The sequence below is a fragment of the Calypte anna genome, chromosome 1 (assembly GCF_003957555.1).
Source record: "Calypte anna isolate BGI_N300 chromosome 1, bCalAnn1_v1.p, whole genome shotgun sequence".
NCBI classification, from domain to species: Eukaryota; Metazoa; Chordata; class Aves; order Apodiformes; family Trochilidae; genus Calypte; species Calypte anna.
Window position 1 is genome coordinate 156763995 of NC_044244.1, and position 20976 is coordinate 156784970.

Consider the following 20976-nt stretch of genomic DNA (forward strand, 5'->3'; position numbering starts at 1 on the left):
ATGGTTAAGAATATAATTTTTTATATATTATAAAGAATGCAGGACCCTAGCTTTGTTTAAAAAAAAAAAAAAAAAAAGTTAATTTACCACAAGGAGGTGTAAGAGCTGGTGAAGCAGTGTTCAGACTGTTTTTACATATGACACATGTAATTGTGTGGGGATGATTCTCTATAGTCTTACACCAAGGTCATTTTAAAATGTTTAAATGTTTCAATTATATAAACCAGCAGAGTTATCTACCCTACCACAAGAGAATTCCATTTTTGTTTCAAAATATGTTGCAATTCATGCTTTCTCTTCCTAGATTCAAACCAACATCCTACTCTCTAATTGTTCAGGGTCATGGGTTATAAGCATTCCTGAGTGCTCCTTGAGATGATACTGACCCCATGCCAGGAAGGGGGGGAGGAGACACCAAGATGAGAGCCATAAAGCAATGGTTTCAGGAATCTTTTGTTAAAACAAACCTAAGAAAATAAATGTCAGAAATGCCATCTGGAGCAGCCTTTTACTAATCATTTTGGTAACCAACAAACAGCTTGAAGACTGTAGATTTATTATTCTTCTTCATTTGTGGGGTTTTTAACCAGTACCAAGCAGTGATGACACACCTGAAGAATTTTCAAAATGACTGGAGCAGGGAGGTAACACCAGCCAGCCCAGCCAGCCAGAAAACTCCAAATACTTTTAAGACTTTTTAATCACTGTAACGGGCAAGTTACAGTGTTGTAACAGTTATGTAGACCATCACATAGTCAAGATCTGCAGTCCAACCTTTATATTCCCCAGCCTTTAGAGCAGCCCAAACTTTTTATTTCCCAGCACCTGCTCACCTGCTGCGTGTCTGGGACCCTGTCTGGGAAGCAGAGAGGGGAGACTGAGCCCGGGAGGATGCCTGGGACACAGAGGGGGCTCTCACAGAGGTTGGTGCAGGGGGTGCTTTGCTGGAGGATGGACTGCACATGTAGGCTCGGTTTGAAGTGGACACCGGGCGACTGAGGTCTTGACTGGAGGACAGGGATGAAGAGGAGGCAGATTGGTTCAGCCACGAATGGTGCCTCCACGAGCTTGTTCTTGAAGAATCAAGATTGTCCAAAGACTCCCCTCTGCAATATAGGTACACACGCAAGTGTCAGTGGCAATACAACTGCAGAAGAGGAGCTATTAGATTTTTTTAATTAGTGTTTTATTTTATTTTAAAGGAAACAATTATCCTGGCATTTTAAAGATTTTTCTAGCACAGACATGTTTGCTGATCATCCTGAGCAGTGTTCTTCACATACTGATTTGAAACGTTGGAGCTGCAAATTATCCTCTGTGCCCAGTCCCAGTCTCATGGGAAAAAAAAGCGGGCGAGGCAAAAGAAAGGTGGCACTTCACAGAAGGAAGGAAAACCACTCTGCTCCAGCCTTATCAGGGTGAACAGTATCAAAATCTGCTGTGTAGCAACAGACCTCAGATAACAGGTTTGTTTTTGTTTTCTCCAAGGGATACCAGATCAAAACAGCAATCCACCCAGACCAGACAGCATCGTCTAGGTACAAGGTGTTGGCCCAATAGCCAAATTCTTCCCTGACTGATAACCTGACAATTTCCTAAGTGAAAAATTCAACTTTAAGGCATTACTTAAAAGCAAAGAAACAAATTCCAGACTTTGACATATTTTTCTGTAAAAAAGAAAAAGGAAAAAAAGGAAAGGGAAAAGGGGGGGAAGAGGGGGGGAAGAGGGGGGGAAGAGGGGGGAAGAGGGGGGAAGAGGGGGGAAGAGGGGGGGAAGAGGGGGGAAGAGGGGGGAAGAGGGGGGAAGAGGGGGGGGAGGGGGGGGGGAGAGGGGGGAAGAGGGGGGGAAGAGGGGGGGAAGAGGAGGGGGGGAAGAGGAGGGGGGAAGAGGAGGGGAAGAGGAGGGGAAGAGGAGGGGAAGAGGAGGGGGGGAAGAGGGGGGAAGAGGGGGGAAGAGGGGGGGAAGAGGGGGGAAGAGGGGGGAAGAGGGGGGAAGAGGGGGGGAAGAGGGGGGAAGAGGGGGGAAGAGGGGGGGAAGAGGGGGGAAGAGGGGGGGAAGAGGGGGGAAGAGGAGGGAAGAGGAGGGGAAGAGGGGGGAAGAGGGGGGGGAAGAGGGGGGAAGAGGGGGAAGAGGGGGGGAAGAGGGGGGGAAGAGGGGGGGAAGAGGGGGGGAAGGAGGGGAAGAGGAGGGGAAGAGGAGGGGAAGAGGAGGGGAAGAGGAGGGGAAGAGGGGGGAAGAGGGGGGAAGAGGGGGGGAAGAGGGGGGGAAGAGGGGGGGAAGAGGAGGGGAAGAGGGGGGAAGAGGGGGGGAAGAGGGGGGGAAGAGGGGGGGAAGAGGGGGGAAGAGGGGGGGAAGAGGGGGGAAGAGGGGGGAAGAGGGGGGAAGAGGGGGGGAAGAGGGGGGAAGAGGGGGGGAAGAGGGGGGAAAAAAGAAGAAAAAAAAAAGGAAAAAAAAAAAGGAAAAAAAACCCTTATACTCCTTAGCTATTATAATCAACTTCTTAGCTATAATAATCAATTTCCACAGTAAATTATAATGCTGAAATTCTTAAGCACTCTGCCAATGACAAGGAACAAAATGATATCCATAGCTGGTATACCAACCAAAAAATAAGCAGCTGAATTATTTACAGGTCACATCCCCATTCTTTATTTAGAAAAATCGACAACACTTAATCCCAGCTGTAATACAGGTACTTCCTATCTATGCTGCAATTCAGTTTACCTTACAGCATTTCAGTGAGTTGATCTGTTTCTGTGCTCTGTAATCCAAGCTGAAGTTTAGAATAACCAAAGAAAAATATTTGACCAGAGACAGAGTTAATTTTTAACAAGTTTCCTACCTCCTCATACTGCTGCTGTACAGACTAATAGGCTCCTTATGTATACTGGAACTGCGCTGCCTAATCCAGCTGCTGTCCGTGTGTAGAGATGTTTTCTTCCTCATTTCCTGAAGGATTTGCTGTCTCTCCATCTCTGCCGCAGAGAGGTTTTGCTCCTTCTGAGGCTTCTTCTGTGATTCACCCACATTCCAGGACCTCTCTGAATGCTTGCTCTGAGTACCTGTTTGGACAAGATGAGCAAACTTCAGCTAGTGCACCTTAAGGCACAAAAGCAACTATCATCATGCATCCTATTCTCTGGCTATGAATCCAAAGCAGTCATTCATCACCACATTCACAAGTTTCTCCAGTTCCCTTTTACAGTGAGGTGACCTGTATCAAACCTGACAATGCATTATTATTATTATTATTATTACATTATTTTCATTTGTGTTTCCACGAACGTGGCCTTTTACATGACGTTTGACTTAAACACAAGCAGGTATTTTCCATCACTTCCCACATGTATACCCATATGCATTTTTCTGTGTACACATATGGATTTTTAAAAGGACACGATCTCTTTTAGATCTCTTTTTAGATTTGGACTCTTCCCCCAATACAAACTGAAACATACTGAATGTAATTTTGAATGGTGGGATACTATCTTTCCCTTTAGGAGTTCACATGCTCTTTTTCTATAAGTTGTCCCTTTTTTCAAGAATTCTTTCCTTATTCAAGGCCCTAAATACATCACTTTATCTTGCTTTACATGAAAGGATGTGGCTTTAACCAACCTATTCTAATGGAATGTCTTCCTGACATGGGTTGGAACTATGTGATATTTAACATCCTGCCCAACCCAACCCATTCTATGAATATATACAAGGAGAGTGGAGGAAAAGGGAGATATAGAGAGCATAATCTTAGAGTTCTGAAATTTTGGAAGGGGAAACAAACAAGCCATCTTTCTCCCCTATGTGCTGAAATATTAGAAAGCAATAGTTTTTCCTTTATTTTCTAGATCCAGTAACTATTTTTTACAGCAAGACTCATTAATTACTCAGCAATGAGGCATTTAATAGAAATTAGATACTTTAAATACTGCTCTAACTCAGAATTGCTCTTAGTTTTATTGCTATAGATGACCATTATAAAATATTGTGGAAGATTACTCACTCATCAATTTCATTGATGAAACTTTAATATGTGAAAGCAATATTGTCAATCTGCAATACCTCCTCTATTATACCATTTACTCTTCTATGATTACTTCTGATTACTTTTTTTTTTCTCAACTATATTTTAAGACATAGGAATAATTTTCAGGCATTTTCTGCTCTAACATATTTATAGGTGTGGTTTGTGTGTTTTGCACACATTTGTAAAAATGCAGTAATGTAACTGAAGAATAATTCAAGAAAGACAGCTACAAAGTAGAGACCAGGAGAACAGCCACCATGACAGTATCAAGAGCTGACTTCTAGAGGTGTTACTCCTACACTAAAAAATACTAGCATCTTGGTATGTACAGAGCTTTTTTTACTGACAGCATATCAACAGCACATACATATTTGATGATATACCTACACAATTGATATAATCTTTTCTTTATATATAAATATTCATACATATATAGGCCATCTAAAATTAAAAACGGATCAGAGATGCTTAAATCACTGCTATGGCATGTAAAGAGAGCAGTTAAGAATACTTGTTCCAGGCTTGTCTGTTACTGTATGAATTTTCTCTTGCTATTAAAACTTCACTAAATTGTGGTAGAGTATGAATCTGAATTACAATACAGCCATCAGAAAGCACTTTGACAATTAATTTTCTTAAGGTGGCTAGGTTTGGTACACCTATTTTCAAAAAAATATATTAAACAGCACTTACCATTTCTGACCGTGTTGAATTCATTCAGTTCTGAAGTTGACTTGGACTTACTCCTAAAGATACAGAAAATATCCATTTCTTTATCTCAACTAAGAGACCACATCATGGACAAAGATCTTTTCATTTAAGAGCACAGATATGTAGCCCTTTTTTTCACCATTCCTCCCACTGACTTTACGCTTTATTTAAAACAAAAATACCCAAGCAAAAAACCATTACAATACTATGGGGAAAAAAAAGATGCCAATAGGTAACCACAGATGAAAAGTTAAAATTGTGTACTGAAAGTTCACAGTGCTTCAGGTATAAGGCACCAATAATTGTATTTACTTCAACAAAACCATGTAAAACCCAATATCCTTCTCTGTCAAAACTTCGTGAAGACTACAGTCAGTCAAAGAGGTGGTAACTTTCAAAGCAGGCTTATAAATTATTTAACTTTATGAAAAACTTAACTCATACTTCAGCACCATTACTAAGCTGCAAAACACCTGAAACACTACAGTGTTCTTGGAAAATTTATTATTCACTCATTATACCCAGCAGCATAATTTTTTAATGAGTTTTAGTCAAGAAATGTCATCCAGTATACAGGAAGACAAACAGCACAAAACTGGTTTTCTGACAGTACAGAGCAGCAGCCTCAGCAGAACCTCTGTGCTGCATTATTAGTTTCAAGCAGTACAGCTACTTTCTTAGGTTAAAATATTTGGGAAAGAACAGAAATCCTTTGCTGGGTAACAAATCAAAGCTTCTACAGCTGTATGTTTACAGACACAGCACTGGCTGCATGGCAGTGTTTTGAGAGAGTCTTCTCTGTCTCTAGATAAATGACACATAAAATGCATGACATTTCATGATCCCTTAAATTCTTATCATCTGCCCTATGGTACAAACATATTTTATTATCTGTTTGAGAAGACATAACAACTTCACAGTTCCTTGTAGGAAATGGAAGCTCCAACGAGCAGGTCAGACTTGCCTGAGTATCTTCCTCACACATATATCAAAGATTTAACTATCTGGTGCCAGCAACTTTCAAAGTTAGAATTAGATCTTCCATTAGCCACAGATCCATTAGTTGTACCCTGTAAGTTTTGGGGATCCTCTAAATATAAAACAATGTATGCTTATTCCAACTACAAAAACTGATTAAATACACAGTAAGGCTGATTTTTCAGATCTGTTGTTGGATGTCACCTAAGAAAAAGGCTTGATACTAATTTTCTGGATTTAGGTTATTTCAGCACTTTTTAACCATAGGGAGAAGGAAAAGCTGTCTAATTCAATGGGCCTAAATCTGCAGCATTTAATATATTCAACTGAAATAAAATCAAACCAAAATGAACAACAAAACCCCCTAACAAACCACTAAGCAAAACAAAATAGAAAATAGCCAAGATAAAAGAGAGTAACTTCACAAGTGGCACAAGTGGCAATCTGCTCTCTTCCTGACAAATACTCTTGCTGCTGCCTCTCACTTCTCTCCCTGTTTACTCTTCTCTGAAGTTGCACAATCCTGACTGGGATGACTGCACCTTAGTTTGTGTAGCACGGTATGACACAACTACAGTTATTATCTGAAAATGTTTTTCCAGCCAGATAAGTCTACTAACACCCACATATCTACTTCCTTATAGTTCTACTTCTCCCAGTAAAATCCTACTAACTGCTGTTTACAGCATAGCATATAATTTACCAAAAGTTTGGCTTCTTGTTTTCTCAATATGAAAACATACCATAAAAATTGAAAAACACAGCAGTAATACAATGTGTACACTAAACTGCCACGGGTAAATTTATTACAAGTCTGAAAGCTTTCTGGCACAGGAATGGTGATGCTACAGCCTACACTGTGATTCAGAATCACACATACCTGTCAGCAAATGACTGGCCAGGTGTCTCTTCAACGGTTTTAGAAACTTCATAACGTTCATAATGCCTAAAAAAAATTAAAAAAAAATATTCGAATCAGATCTAAAAAAAAATGGAAAACAGCCCACAGTTAAAGTTCTAAGAAGGCTTAATTTAATCAGCTAACAAAGAAGGTAGAGGTTGTCAGAAAAACTGCCTGAAATTACATTTTTGTAAGGGATAAGGAATTCAAGCCTAAGCATGCTAAAATAGTTAATACTTATTGCTGAAGATGCTTTAAGCTACCTATTCATTCGATTTCTTATTACCTGTCAACCAGAGGATGGCCAGCTCGGTCCTCTATTGTTTTGGATACTTCATAACGCTCATAATGTCTAGAAGCAAAATACAGATAAAAGAAAATACAAATTAAATTTAAAAAAAGAGAAGTTCTTCTAGAAATTGAACAAACAGTAAGTATGAAAAGGTAAAAATTAGAAAATCCATATATGTGAGTTAGAAACATGAAAATACTTGTGGAAACACAAAAAAAAAACCTTTTTAAGGTGCTGCCAAAACTCCCGTTATCAGTATATATGACAGTGATTATGACAGTATGATATATGATATATGACAGTATATATGACAGACACTATCCTGTCTGTTTCAAAGGCAGGAGGTAAGCTTTTTCCAAACACAGAAGTTCTCTAAAAGTTACATGTACATCCTTGCAAATTGTGTAGGCACAGTACCCATAGAGAAGCATTCCCTAACTTCCACAAAGCTCTTCCAGCTGCCTGGTACAACCTCAGTGCTCTTTGTAGCAAATGTTTTGCCTTCACAGATGTTTATATAACATTTCAAATTTCAAGCCATATCTTTGGATACCATTGTAAAGCAAAAATTTAACACTAGGTGTTTTAAATCCCAGTTTCACTGAACTTGCACCTTTACTATTAAGCAAAGCTATCCTTGTTTAGCAAAGCACATCCTTTGGCAGCAACCTCAGAAGCAATGAAATCCCCTGAGACTAAACCATGTATCAAGGATTTAGATATGCAGATATTGCAGCAGCTTAATAAGTCACTGCACAAAGTCCCATTATCTTGCAACTGGGGCAAGCTAAAACTGTAGACATACCCTGGCTCAAGCTGCCAAGAAGAACCTGTTTAGCCATTGCAACAACTCTGCCTTTGCTTTGCTCAGCAGTGACCTCCAGCAACAGACATTTACAATGAGCTACAGTAACTCCAGGTCTCAATCTCCCCTGGAAATATATGCAACTTTATAATCATATTTTCTTCTCCCAGGACTTAACTCGATACCCCCGCATTATCTTAAGTCATCTCTTATTACTTATATAAGAAAAGGGGAAAATCCTCAAGAGGAACAGCAAAGCTAGTAATAAACAAAGCAGCAAGCTAAATGCACAACAAATAAGGAAAAAATTGCTGTTTTAATCTGTCTCAGACAGATTAATCTCTCATGATGTCTGTAATAGCAGTCTGCAAACTTCTAGGCAAGAATGTGAACTTGTAATCTAAGAGTTGGAGGTAGTTTTTCTGGGGGGGAATTTTGTTGTTTGTTTTTAAACAAGCTGCTGAAAAAGAGAATGGAAGAAACTTTTCCATGCTCTAAAATAAATATATTCACAGTGGGTACTTCTAACAGCATATGGTATCTAAGTCAGTATCTGTCCTTGCATTTACCATAATACTCCTCACCCACAAAATAACCCAGTAGTGCAAGTAAACTTCATTGTTGCACTGTCAAATTAAAAAGAGAGAGGAGTCTGGAAAGTCAGTCACACATTTCTTGGAAAAGACTTAATCTGGTATTTCTTCTGCAAACACTATATGTTGACCCACTAGGTCCCAGTTTAAACGATTATGCAGGGTTCTTTTGCAAAATATTCAGACTAAGTGCTTCAGGTCATCTTTGATTTGGCTGTAATTACTGTATTTATACTTCCTATTTAAAAATAAGCTGAAGTGGGTTAATAGAAGACTCAATTCATGGGGAAAGGCCTTTAGAAAGAAAGCTTATCCTGTGGTATCTCGCACTGACTGATCTGCAGCATGAGCCTCACATGAATGCATTTCATTCAGGACATACACACTCCCTCAAGAAATGCATTTGATTTTTTTTATGCAGAAGGAAGAGGGGTGTAGCCCCCTTGCAAATGCACACCTTTGGTACTGAGGCATCTCCACAGGCACCTCCCTCTGCCTTTCAGCCTGACGCCTCTGCTCCTCCAGCTCCGCCTGACGCCTCAGCTCCTGCAGCTCCGCCTGACGCCTCTGCTCCTCCAGCTCCGCCTGACGCCTCTGCTCCTCAGCATATTGCTGTTCCCTCTCTTTACGTTGTCTCTCAAGCTCCTGTTCTTGGAGTTCCCTTTCCTGTTCTAAACGCAGAGCTGCTTCTTCCTGGATCTGCCGCTCCTCCTGAAGCCTCCTTCTTTCCTCTTCCTTGTCCAGCTCGCTTCCTCCACCTCCTTCTGGTTCCTCAGGAGTATGATATTCAGGGCTTGCTCTCCAGCCTGACACAGATGGAGCCCGTGCAGAGTCTGATGTTGTGTTTAAAGTTAGAACAGTTTGCTCCTGTAGCAAATTAAAAAAAAAAAATATATATACATATATATATATATATATATATATAAATATCATGGTTTTAGGCAAGGGAGCAGATTTTTAAACAGGTTGCTCATTCAGAAAAGAAGTTAATTTATTTTATGAGGGAAGACCATGTAAAAGGCATCCCAAACACTATCAGTGCAAGCCTCAGGGTGTACTTTGGGTTGATGTTTGGAGTGTCTGCTAGCACATTCTTCTAATACAAGAGCATCATTCCACATGGCAGCCTTAGTGTGCACCATGGGCAGCGTGGCCACAGCTATGTGAAACATTCTGCTTTCTGAAATATCACATTTCAAGCCATCCCATCCCCACTTAAATACCCATGGAAAACAAACTCTTCCATGATACCCAGCATTTCTCCTGATTGTTTTGACTTAGAAACCTGAGACACAGCTAAGAGTGCATACACTAAGATAGACACTGCATGAGTACATCAGATCAATGCATTCCATGTAAATTTTAATGTTAAAGAAACCTCCATCCTCTTCCCTCCTCCTACCACTTGAAAGTCAAACCTCAAATCTAGCACCCTGACTTTTTCTCAAACATGAGAAAAGGTCTTTCAATGGTGAAAAGATGTTTTAAAGGCACGGAACAAACACTGTTTTTCAATTAAGGGCTGGTCCATCCAAATTTCTAATAATAATAGTAAAAATTTACATAGTTTATATTCTGGTACAGCAAAGTCCTCTAACAGCTCAATGAGCTTTCTTATTGAAGTCCTAAGCCTTAAATTACAGTCTGCTTGTTCGTAACTATATAAACACAACTAATCTAGCTAGGATGCCTGAAGCAGCACTCACATAGCAATAGACAAGAGATTTCTCAGACACCTCCCACACTCAGGAAAAAACCTGTTCATCTTCCCATATGCAACAGCCACAAAATAAGACATCTACAGAAACCACACACATTCACTATTTTGAAACACATGACAGCAAACATGAAGTTGATTTGATATGTAAATTTAGTACAGATAGGATAAACTGGATGCAAGTAGCAAACCAAACACTTATGAACCTGCCCGATGATGATGCATTGAAGCAAAATTCCAACAAGTAACATCAGGTAAACAAATATAAAGCAAAGGTGACTGCTACATTATATGTGCTGTAACTTTTTGCCAATATGGTTCTTTCTGGTGCTAATTATCTAACTGATCCATATGGAAAACATTTGAATTCAGCAGGATTCAAAACATCCCATTTGCTCTTTTCTTCCCATTTTTGCAACCTCTTTCTACCAAATCATAGACAATGATTTATTTTCCAAAGTGAGAAGATAAATGACATAGCAAAGTAAGTTATTTGCCTGCTTGTATGATTCTACTATTAGGGAAAAAACCACCATGAAACTAAACAAAAGTGAAGCCATATTAATAGCCTACCTCAACAAAATACTTGGAACTCTCTTTTTCTGCTTCTTGCTTAGCTCGCAGCCATTCTTCTCTCAGTTTTTCTTGTTCCCTCTGGTACTTTTCCTGTAGGTTAGATTGAAGTTAAACACACAAATAAGAAAAATGGTATGTATTATTGGCATTAAAATGCACTACTGTTACTTGCTGTGTTTTGTAACAGACCAGGGTGGTAAAAACATCCTTAACCTCCCTTAGGACATTAGGTCTACAAGTGAATAAAATTCTGTCTCAAATATAATCAAAATGAGTTCTGCAACTGATTTCAGAGAATCCAGGGTTATTACATACTAATTCTCATAACAACTGATCTCACATCTGTTATACTTCTTGTCGTACAGTTTAGTTCCCATTTGTACAAAAATCAGATATCTAAGATATTTCTTAAGAGATGGAGTGATTATATTTAACTTGGAACTGGGCATAATAATTCCGTAAAGATAAAGTGATCACTAAGTGAAATATGAGGCAGTAATTTGGTTTGAGCAAGAACTCTTAGTCTTTTGGAATGTTATCTAAACAAAAAAAAAACAATTTCTGGGCTTCCAAATTTGTCCTATGACTTGATTTGGTATAAAATCAATTTAGTATCTTAAGTCAAGGTACTCAAGGAATGTTTTCATGGTTTTGTCAGTCACCACTTAACATCTTGGGAACAGCAAAATATTTAATTATGTCAAAGGCATTGCTTCTAAGATGCTGAAAACGAGCAAAACATACTTTGCTTTCTTTCTCTGTTATTTGAAAATTTATTACTGGGATCATGGGGAAGAGAAAGAAAATCATCACCCTGGCCCAATTTACAGGAGACAAGGGATGAGAGGGAAAAGAAGGAGGGAAAAGAAGGAGGGAAAAGAAGGAGGGAAAAGAAGGAGGGAAAAGAAGGAGGGAAAAGAAGGAGGGAAAAGAAGGAGGGAAAAGAAGGAGGGAAAAGAAGGAGGGAAAAGAAGGAGGGAAAAGAAGGAGGGAAAAGAAGGAGGGAAAAGAAGGAGGAAAAAGAGAAGGGAAAAAGAGAAGGGAAAAAGAGAAGGGAAAAAGAGAAGGGAAAAAAGAGAAGGGAAAAAAGAGAAGGGAAAAAAGAGAAGGGAAAAAAGAGAAGGGAAAAAAGAGAAGGGAAAAAAGAGAAGGGAAAAAGAGAAGGGAAAAAAAGAAAGAAAAGAAACATGGCAAAGGGCTGAGACTGCTCTCAAGAAAGGGGAGCCAAGATTTGCATTCTTTAAAGCCATCTTTTCAAGCATCTAATGGAGCACTGAAACATAACAGAGACCACAAATATGCTTAGCAAGGCACAGCTCTTGCCATGCAGAGTTTGTAAGCTAAAAAAAATATAACAAAAGATAAAACATACAGAAGGCAACAGCTGCCAAGCTGTACTTCAACATCACAGTTTTCTGCTGAATGCACCAAACTAATTAAGATGGCTTGTGCAGAGTAAATGATGTTCACTGACACCTCTCCTAGCCAAGAGAATTTAGATAACTTTAATTTAATTTTCAGAGATATGTCTTGTTGAATGTGGTTGAGTGGGCTTATGCTTCATCAAGTTGACATCTTTGCATAGATATGTGCTTGTTTTTTGCGCTATCCTAGGATGGTAAACTTTCCCCCTTTCCTCTGCAACACTCCCCTCCACTTCTAGCAACTGTTTATTCAAGGAAGTTTTGTGTTAGGAGGTTCAGCTTCCTGACTCACAGAAGTCCTGGGCACCAGGCTGATACCAACTGATTAGCTGATAGCTAAGTGACAGGATGCTAGCAGGCATCTAACTGCAGCACTGGCTGCTTTACCTCTGAATAGAAGGTAGTATTGCTGATTGAAGGTAAAACTCATTATAGAGACAATTTTTTTTACTAGAAATAAACCCAGCTCATTTAAAAGTGAAGACTACTGCCCCTTAGGTCTTTCTTTAGCCTTTAAATTCTGATGCCAGTTGGAGCAGACGAATCTTAGGATGAATGAGCACTTTTGGCTGTAGTGAATCCTCAGTCTGGGTTTCATTTCATGAAGCTCACTAATGTGTTGTCCTCTTTCTGCTGAGTAATTGCTAGTCTATGTCACTGGGCAGCCCAGCAAATATATCTGAAAGCCCTCTTAAGCCATCAGTAAGAAGTTACTGGAGTCCTGTGTTACTTTTCTTTCCTAACAGTTGCTGCTGGATTGCCAGCCTATGATTATGAAGATGAATTATACCTGCAATAAACGCTCCTGCTCCTTTTGCCACTTTTCCTGTCGCTTTCGTTCTTCCTCTTGATCCCAAACCCGCCGACTGGGAGCACTAATAGATGGGACTGGGAGCTAATGGAACAGAGAAATTGAGTCATACTATCTTCTTTCATATGATCAACACACTCCACATTTTAAAACATATTTTTCGAAATGAGAAGCTTTACAGTGACCTAAATTAGCCTTTTCTTTAAACAAACAGAAAGCAACCGTTCCATTACATGTTAAAAACACTTAGTCAGTAACTCTTGGATTTGATCACAATTTTAAGCAGCATAAAAAGCAATAGAAAGCAGAGGGTTTCTTGAAAAGACCAGGATTATAGAACTAATTAATAAGTTTGTAAGTAGTACTTACATCAGGCATTGCAGGCTCTGGGCCTCCTGTGAGATTTGGGAGACAAAACCCAGAAATTATTAGAACCATACATACTCGCTACTGCAAGACTTGTGTAAATGTGGAAAGTCTGAGCTTCAGACTTATTTTTGCTTCCTTAGTAAGCCATGCTTGCATTTTGCCCTACTTAACATACTTAAGGTCAGAGTCCATTAGGTGCTTTCAACTAATGTGTGCAACTGTTTAAAGCTTTACATGCTTGCAAGTGGCATCAGCAATTGCTTCAATCAGCAGTACATCTCCCACTGTGGCAACACAGAGGTTCTTTGCTACAGCCTTTCTATTATTATCCTGAAACCCAGTTGTTCAGCATAACCAATCCTCAGAACACTGCTCCAGGGTAGGACAGCTACTCACCTACTGCCCTTGACGTGAATTAAGAGCAACAGACATCCATGGGCAACTTTCCTACCACAAAATCACGTATTTACCCTTTAGAACTGTCCTCTCCACCTACTCCCAAAAGCACACTTGGTAAGCTTGTTGCCATTCACCACAAACCCTGTGCTGTTTGAGGATCTTAGGCTTGGTCTTAGCTTATGCCAAGACAATTATTAAAAAGAGACACATATTATACATTAATAAATTAAAAGTTTAGAAAATGTGGAGATGCACAAGTTGAAATACAATCCTTGTAACCAAGAATCAACTTTATTTTTGTTTGTTGCTAGTGTACTCGATGGCTAGGTGTCTAAACTCCAGAATTAAAAAAAAAATACAAAAAGCCAGATGTCCCAACAGTTTTCTAAGGTATGTCCACATGAAGTGGAGCAAAAGTCAAACTTGGTATATGAAAGACATCAAATGAATCAAAACCTACTTTCCAACCTGTACATGCACAGTTTGGTCTTTGTAATTAGATTGCAACAGCCACAGTGACAACAGGACAAGAGACTTGAACTCCTGCAGCTGTGCTAGGAGATGCCAAAGGGAGGCACAGGCAGCACCTATCCTTGCTCCCCTTTTCTCTCACCCTTGTAATCTTATGCCTGCCCATACAGATTCAGGAAGAAGTCCTCATGATATTGTAATGCTAAAGTGTCAAAAGTTTAAAATTAACAAAACTGTACTGAGCGTACACTCTAGAAATGTTCTCTCTCAAGCACAAGATACTTCAAATACTGCTAAAAAAGTATTAAAATAAAAACTAAACTTCAGATCCAGCCTTTAAAAAACAAACAAACAAAAAATTAAATACCAAAATACTCAAAAACCAACCAACAACAAAATACCACCATACCTCAGGTACAATATGCAGCAAAAGCACTTAAAAGCAAACAGAAACGCAAAGACAAGTTTATGCTGTGGCACTTCACATATCACTTCTGGCAAGAACAGAAGCCATCACCACAGAAGTCAAAGTCCTGGCTCCACTTTAATAAATGACAGTATTCACAGTGGACTTCCAGTGGGCCAGAATTTCACTAGCTCAAGCTACAGCAAAACAGCAAGGCATACACAGTCTGAAGACAGCATTAGACACAGAACATTAGTGGAAGTATGTGAGTCGTGGCATGCAAAACACCAAAAAGCAACCTACAAAACCAAAATTGAGTGCCTCATTTTTTGCCTTTAAAAGCTTGAGTATTCAATTCAAAATTTATATTGGTCCTTCTTGGGATCTTGCAACATCATCACACAGTGGAAAGCCAGCAGCTGCCATTTTCCACCAATTTAGACAAAAGCAGAGAGCTGCAACTCAAGATAAACTCATATCCAGAGTTAAGTGTTTTATCAACAGCTCTCTTGAGGTCTGTTCTAAACCTTTGTTGGAATATTCAGTATTATTCTTGGTTTGTAGGCAGTAGCAAACCTGAACAGAAAGTGCTATCCTTCTTACTCCTACCCAGTGGAAAAAAAAAAAAAGCATGAACAACATAGAGGAGATTTAAACAGCTATAGATATAAAAGAACACGCAAAGGCCCATTACCACAAAGGTAGACCCATGAATTGTAAGAATAACCTGATGACCCTGGGAAAAGAAGGGAAATTAATTATGTTCCTTCGTCATAACTGCCACAAACAATTTTGAAGAGGTATAGCACCCAGCACCAGACTTGTTAGAAAGAGTGTGCAGCAAGAACAATTTCATGGAAGTACATGAAATGTTAGCTCTTTACCTTGTTCAAAAAATTGTGACCGCCTTTTTAAGTTTTTCAAAGAAATAGGTTCAGATGCTATTTGAAAAATACAAAGAATACAAACAAGTCAATAAGGTGCCTTTTTTTTTTTTATAATAAAATTACTATCACCACTGGATAAAAAACCTTTGATATTCCTTCAAACTAGTCTAACATCACCTCAGAAAAATAAAAAGCCCCTGAAACGCTAAGGAAACCTATTATTTCCTAATAACAAATACAGTTTTTAGTAGGTTACATGATATACTGATTAGTATTTCATTTTATCACTAACAATGTCCAACTACAACAACAGTAGAAGTGTCAAACCTGGACTCAGACTCTCCCTGTCTAATTTAAGCCTCCTTGACTGAGATGCCAAAGGGGAGTGGGAAGCCAAATCCTCACCATTTAAGGTCATCAAAAAGGCATCTCCAAAGGGCAACTGATATCCTGGGGGAACTCTTTTATAAATCACCATGTGCATTCAAGTTAAAACGAAATACAGATTCCACATTTAAGGAATATTGTTCCATAAGGAAGTATACATACCTGGTTTCTCTGACCTGGTCATCAAGTAAGGCTATAACTGTTCACAGCATTTTAAGTCATTACTATTCATACCAGAATCATCAATATCATTCTCCAGGAATAAAAGTAAGATACTAATAGAAAAACAACCCACTATCCCCAAAACCTGACAACTGGAATAGCCATGGGGTGGGGAGCCAGGGGGACAGAGGGGAAGAAAGTAAACAAATACTCTTTACACTCTTCCTGGGCAGTGAAATAAATCAATGCTCATACTGACTCATTCTCCACACCATAAAGTAGTGACTGCAATAAATTGTGTGCTTTCCCCTTCACTTTCACCCCTAACAGACAGTAAGTTTACAACCACTAATGCAGATATGGGGAGGAGGGGTTTTCACTGCTTTGCTGTCAGTTCTTCAGCTGCCTGGCACATCGTGGCAGCAAACTACACCCAGTTCAGAGGCAACCAAGATCTCTGTGATACCCCTCTGGCTTTTAGTTCATTATGGTCTTGCTTCACCCACTAGATAAAGCCTGCAATTATTACAGGTTTAGTGTCCGTGTTTGTTGTAAACCCCTACAATTAGAGGATGAAAAGCAGCTGTGGTTTACCTCTTTGTTCATTAGAGCCAAGATCTCCTTGCATTCCATTTATCAATTTCGTATCTGTATCCTGGGGAAAAAAAAAAAAAAAAAAAAAAAAAAAAAGAGCTTTGGTTCATTAAATTTGACAAAGTTTATCCAATGACACGTCATTCTGGACAGGTACTGTGCATCACTAAGCACTTCAGAACACTTTCACTGAATCACAGAATCATCCAGGTTGGAAAGCACCTCTGAGATCATCAAGTTCAACCCTTAATCCACTACCACTGTGGTTACCAGACCATGCCACTGAGTGCCACATCAGTCTCTTTTTAAAACACCTCCAGGGATGCAGAATCCACCACCTTCCTGGGCTGCCCATTCCAATGTCTGATCCCCCTCTCTGTAAATAATTTTTTCCCAATATCTAACCTAAACCTCCCCTGACAGAGCTTAAGTCCATGCCCTCTGGTCCTTCCACAGAAAGATACAAAACTATTTAAAACTTACTGGGTGTTTTGTGAGATAAAATGGCTGCAGACATTTGAATGGATAAATAACCAGCTGTGAATTGGTGTTTTAAAACAAAAACAATAGTTTGCAAGAAAATGCCAGAAGCAGAGATCTTCCTGTGTCAGCTCCTTAGCAGGCAGGGCATTACTTGCAAGTAATTTGAAAGCATGTGTGTGTGTGTTCTTTGGGGCTGCAACTTTTGTTTACACTAGTAATGCAGATACAAGTCCTCTGAAAAACAAACAATCCCTACATTTTAGTTGAAATGCAGTCTGCACATATTTTAGTACTTATCACTTAGCTATGTCTACTCAAGAACACACAGCAGAAAGTCTTTAAAACTTAATTGCCTTAATATATACATAGCTCAATCTCCATATTGCAGTATCCTAAATGTTTCTTACAAAATGAAAGTAAAACTAAGATTTCCAAGGTCTTTTCTCCATCTTCCCCATCGAAGCATCCCATTTTCACTTTGTTTCTCCGCCCCAAGCCCCACGACTGCACAAAAACACACTCACAGAACTTCGAAGGCTGCTGGAGAAATCTCTTTTTGTTGATGTGGACACGTGTTCTCCAGAAGTTGCATCAATCCATTTATTTTCAGGTGTACCTATAATGTTGGTAGCCATACTGGTGAGATTGAGGATTTTATGCCTTACATGTGGCAGGGAAGGCTGGTCTTTGCCCCAATCTTTTTGGTAGGTGGAGGATCAAGAAATTAATGTGGACAGTAATGTTAAAGAACAGAACAAGAGTTAGTGAAAAAAACACATTAAAATAACACAAGAAAAACACATAACAGAAGAGGGAGACACAAAATCAGGTGGAATTTGTGAAGACAGGAAAAAGGGCTTTTATGAGCAGACCGCCTTCCCCAGAAATGCCACTGTTAGTCATAAGCCAGGTAAAGGTTTACCAGATGTTTTGCTAATACAGACTACAGCAACTCAACATTACGAAGCAGTTAGTATTCATTGAAAGCTGTTTCATTAGCATTAGTAAGGATCAAGAAAATTCTTTAGTTTTACTCACACAAGGTACAATTTGACTCATACACTATTCAGGGAAGTGTCATTTTCACGTCTGTGCTCAACAGAAAGCACAGAGTGGGGGAAAAAAGTCAGCCAAAACTAAACTCTAGCAAAACTGCTGAGGTAAAGGCAAGCAATCTTCTCTCAAAATCCATTATTTCTCTCCTCCCACTAGCTCAAATTTATTCAGTGAGTGTTTTCTCCACTAATATCACCCTGCATTCATGATTAGTCAGTCCTGTAGAAGTTGTGATTTGCTTCTCATCTCTTCCTCACCCTGCTATTTTTCCCCCACTTTCTGGTAACTTATTCTCCCTAGCTTCTCACTGAAAGAAGGTTTTTTTATTGACACTGTGAAACAACTTACTGGTCATATTTGCTGCTCTGGAAGAATTCTTCTGGGACTTTGAAAGTGTATCCTGGTTAAAACCATAGAAAATCTTGAGATGCTATGAGGCCTTTAGCCAGGATGGAAACCCTCACTGGACAGAATGGGTATAACCATTCTGGACAGATTATAGCATTGCAATATTTGGGTCAATGGTCACAATTATAACATGAAGGTGCCACATAACACTCAAGCTCACACACAAGGTCCTCCTTCCCTGAAGGAAGGAAGCTGCCGATTGAGGGAGAGAGACACCCTAAAAATCACCATCCTCTGGAAATCATCTCCTCTTTGTTTCTGTGGTACAGCAGGAAATAAAATGTTCTATTCCTTTGTGTGGTGGTTGCACATTTCTTTACCTGTGCATCATCTTCAGAGCACAACAGAGATGTTAGTAGTTCAAATGTTTTGTAGACTTGCTTGTCAAGACATTTCTAATTGCACGGGTAGTTAAAAAAAAGCCAAGTTGTGTTAAAATGCAGCAGACATGCTAGCAAAATACTTAGCTTAGACACATATTACTACTGTAAGGGTAATAAGGACTCTCAGCTGTCAGGTACAGCAGAGACAAAGCTTATTTGCCTTACAGAGCACACTGTATCTGCCCAATGAAACAACTCACCATTCTTTCCATATCGTCTGACATCCATGACCAGGTTTCCAGTTTCTAGTGCTCTGCTGATGGCTTCTTCCCACTGACTGTAGTCCATACAGGAAACCTTTATGCCATTGATAGCAATGATCTCATCATTTACATGCAGCTGACAAAGTGCTGCAGGGCTACCTGTAGAAAACAGAAGAAAAATAAAATTATTTCTCCATTGACAAGTATTTTTTAGCTTGGTTGAGACCGAATGGTTTTACTTTTTCCCCCCACCAAAGAAATGCTTACTGGTGGATATTCACAAAAATCATTGAAAACTTTGAATATAAGGTCATTAAACGCTGTTTATAACCCAGTGTTTCAATTTGAAATGTATGAAAATGATGAAAGAAATTAGTCTTTTGGATTTGCAAGAGTACACATTCAATCTAGCTCATTTAATAATCAGCATCTGGGGCAAGCCCTGCCTTCAGTAACCCTCCTTTATAACCCAGGATATTGATAGAGAAGCAACATCAAATTGTGTGTAGACAACTATGAGCTGAAATATGGCCAGCATCTGGCTAATCCTCTTACTAGCCAAATACATGGGGGGGGTAGGGAGAGGGAAGGAACCAAAAAAAAAAAAAAAAAAAAAGGGCCTGCACTTTGATATTTGATAATTCCAGTATAAGATGGGTTTCTTATTTTTGGGCTCTACTGACAAGAACATGATGCTTTATTATTTTACTAAAACAGTTTTTTAGCTCTGAATTGACTAGTAGTTGGACCCAAGATATTGCTGGGTGCTGTCCCATTAGACTTCTCTAGCTTCTACTTATTTTTTTATCAATTAAGCACAAATTTTATTGCCTCTTGAACTTTGAATTCTACCGATATTTTGCAAGACAGTCTGTACTTTATACTCTCTCACCTACTACTAAACATTGGCAGGTGATGTCAGTAGCCTAAGCATAGAGAACACAAAGGACCAATTAATAAACTGTTTTCTAATTAATCCAGAGACTGCATGAGGTGAGAAACTCAGACCTCACTAAGTAATATATTATGAATTCCATCTGAATGGTTCTTCCATTAGTAATTATTCCCTTAGAATAGAAAATGGAAAAGCTAACTGAAAACTAAAGATTGCACAATCAATCCTCATGTTAGTAATACAAAACAAATCTGAATTACACAAGAGAAACATTTTCCAAAGCAGTGAAATCCACACAACTGCTTTAATAGATACCAAGAACAATGCTATATTATTATGTTATATTGCATCATCATAAACAAATGGGTACAAGCATGATAAAAAAATTTAGATACCATACGCTTCACCCTGACCTTCTGATTCACTAGTAAAATGCCACTAGAAGTCTGGATTATTCATTAAGTATTCAGTTAGGTTTTAATATTCCTGGGATCCCAGGGAGTTAAGAAATGAAAAAATATTGTTTCCTTGTACTGCACCTTCAGTGAACCTTCACAGCTCACTAAAAGCCAATACTAACTACAATGCCAGAAGAGCTTAGCTCCATATTCTATTTTTGTGCATTCTTAAAATATGGACCAAAAAACTCCATTAGCAGCTGTCAGTAAAATTTTCAAAACACACCTATTACTTTCAAGAAATATTATAAAACAAAATATAGTTTTTCCATTCAGAGGAAGAAAACATGGGTGACATATACTGGAAAAAATGTGCATCCCCTTAGAGGCAGGAAAATGTTAAAGAATTAATGAATTTTCACATCTGTTAATGGAAGGTACTATTAAGTATGCAACTGAAGACACTACACTGAAATTGCTATTTTCAAAATCACCGAACATTTGCCATTGTGTCAGATTTGTAAAAATCCAAGACCTTTAGTACCATCCAATTTGACTACATGTAAATTGCACTTTATGATTACGGTACAGGGAAAACTTAAGGCTAAAGGGAGGTCATCAGAACTGATAATTTCCCTGTTT

General features: G+C 39.0%; 1 protein-coding gene across 3 annotated transcripts in view; it reads right to left on the reverse strand.

The window, feature by feature from the left end:
* Nucleotides 1–20976, reverse strand: part of LMO7 (LIM domain 7) — a 133431-nt gene that overhangs the window by 5578 nt on the left and 106877 nt on the right. For all 3 annotated transcript variants that reach the window (XM_030463413.1, XM_030463477.1, XM_030463550.1), the window contains 14 exons: nucleotides 19039–19200; nucleotides 17516–17688; nucleotides 16509–16569; nucleotides 15363–15419; nucleotides 15173–15214; nucleotides 13203–13228; nucleotides 12813–12917; nucleotides 10596–10688; nucleotides 8763–9172; nucleotides 6902–6967; nucleotides 6595–6660; nucleotides 4719–4771; nucleotides 2844–3063; nucleotides 834–1106 (listed from right to left, as the gene is read on the reverse strand). In XM_030463413.1, the coding sequence (XP_030319273.1) occupies nucleotides 834–1106; nucleotides 2844–3063; nucleotides 4719–4771; nucleotides 6595–6660; nucleotides 6902–6967; nucleotides 8763–9172; nucleotides 10596–10688; nucleotides 12813–12917; nucleotides 13203–13228; nucleotides 15173–15214; nucleotides 15363–15419; nucleotides 16509–16569; nucleotides 17516–17688; nucleotides 19039–19200 (1807 nt within the window). The remainder of the gene's footprint in view (nucleotides 1–833; nucleotides 1107–2843; nucleotides 3064–4718; nucleotides 4772–6594; nucleotides 6661–6901; nucleotides 6968–8762; nucleotides 9173–10595; nucleotides 10689–12812; nucleotides 12918–13202; nucleotides 13229–15172; nucleotides 15215–15362; nucleotides 15420–16508; nucleotides 16570–17515; nucleotides 17689–19038; nucleotides 19201–20976) is intronic.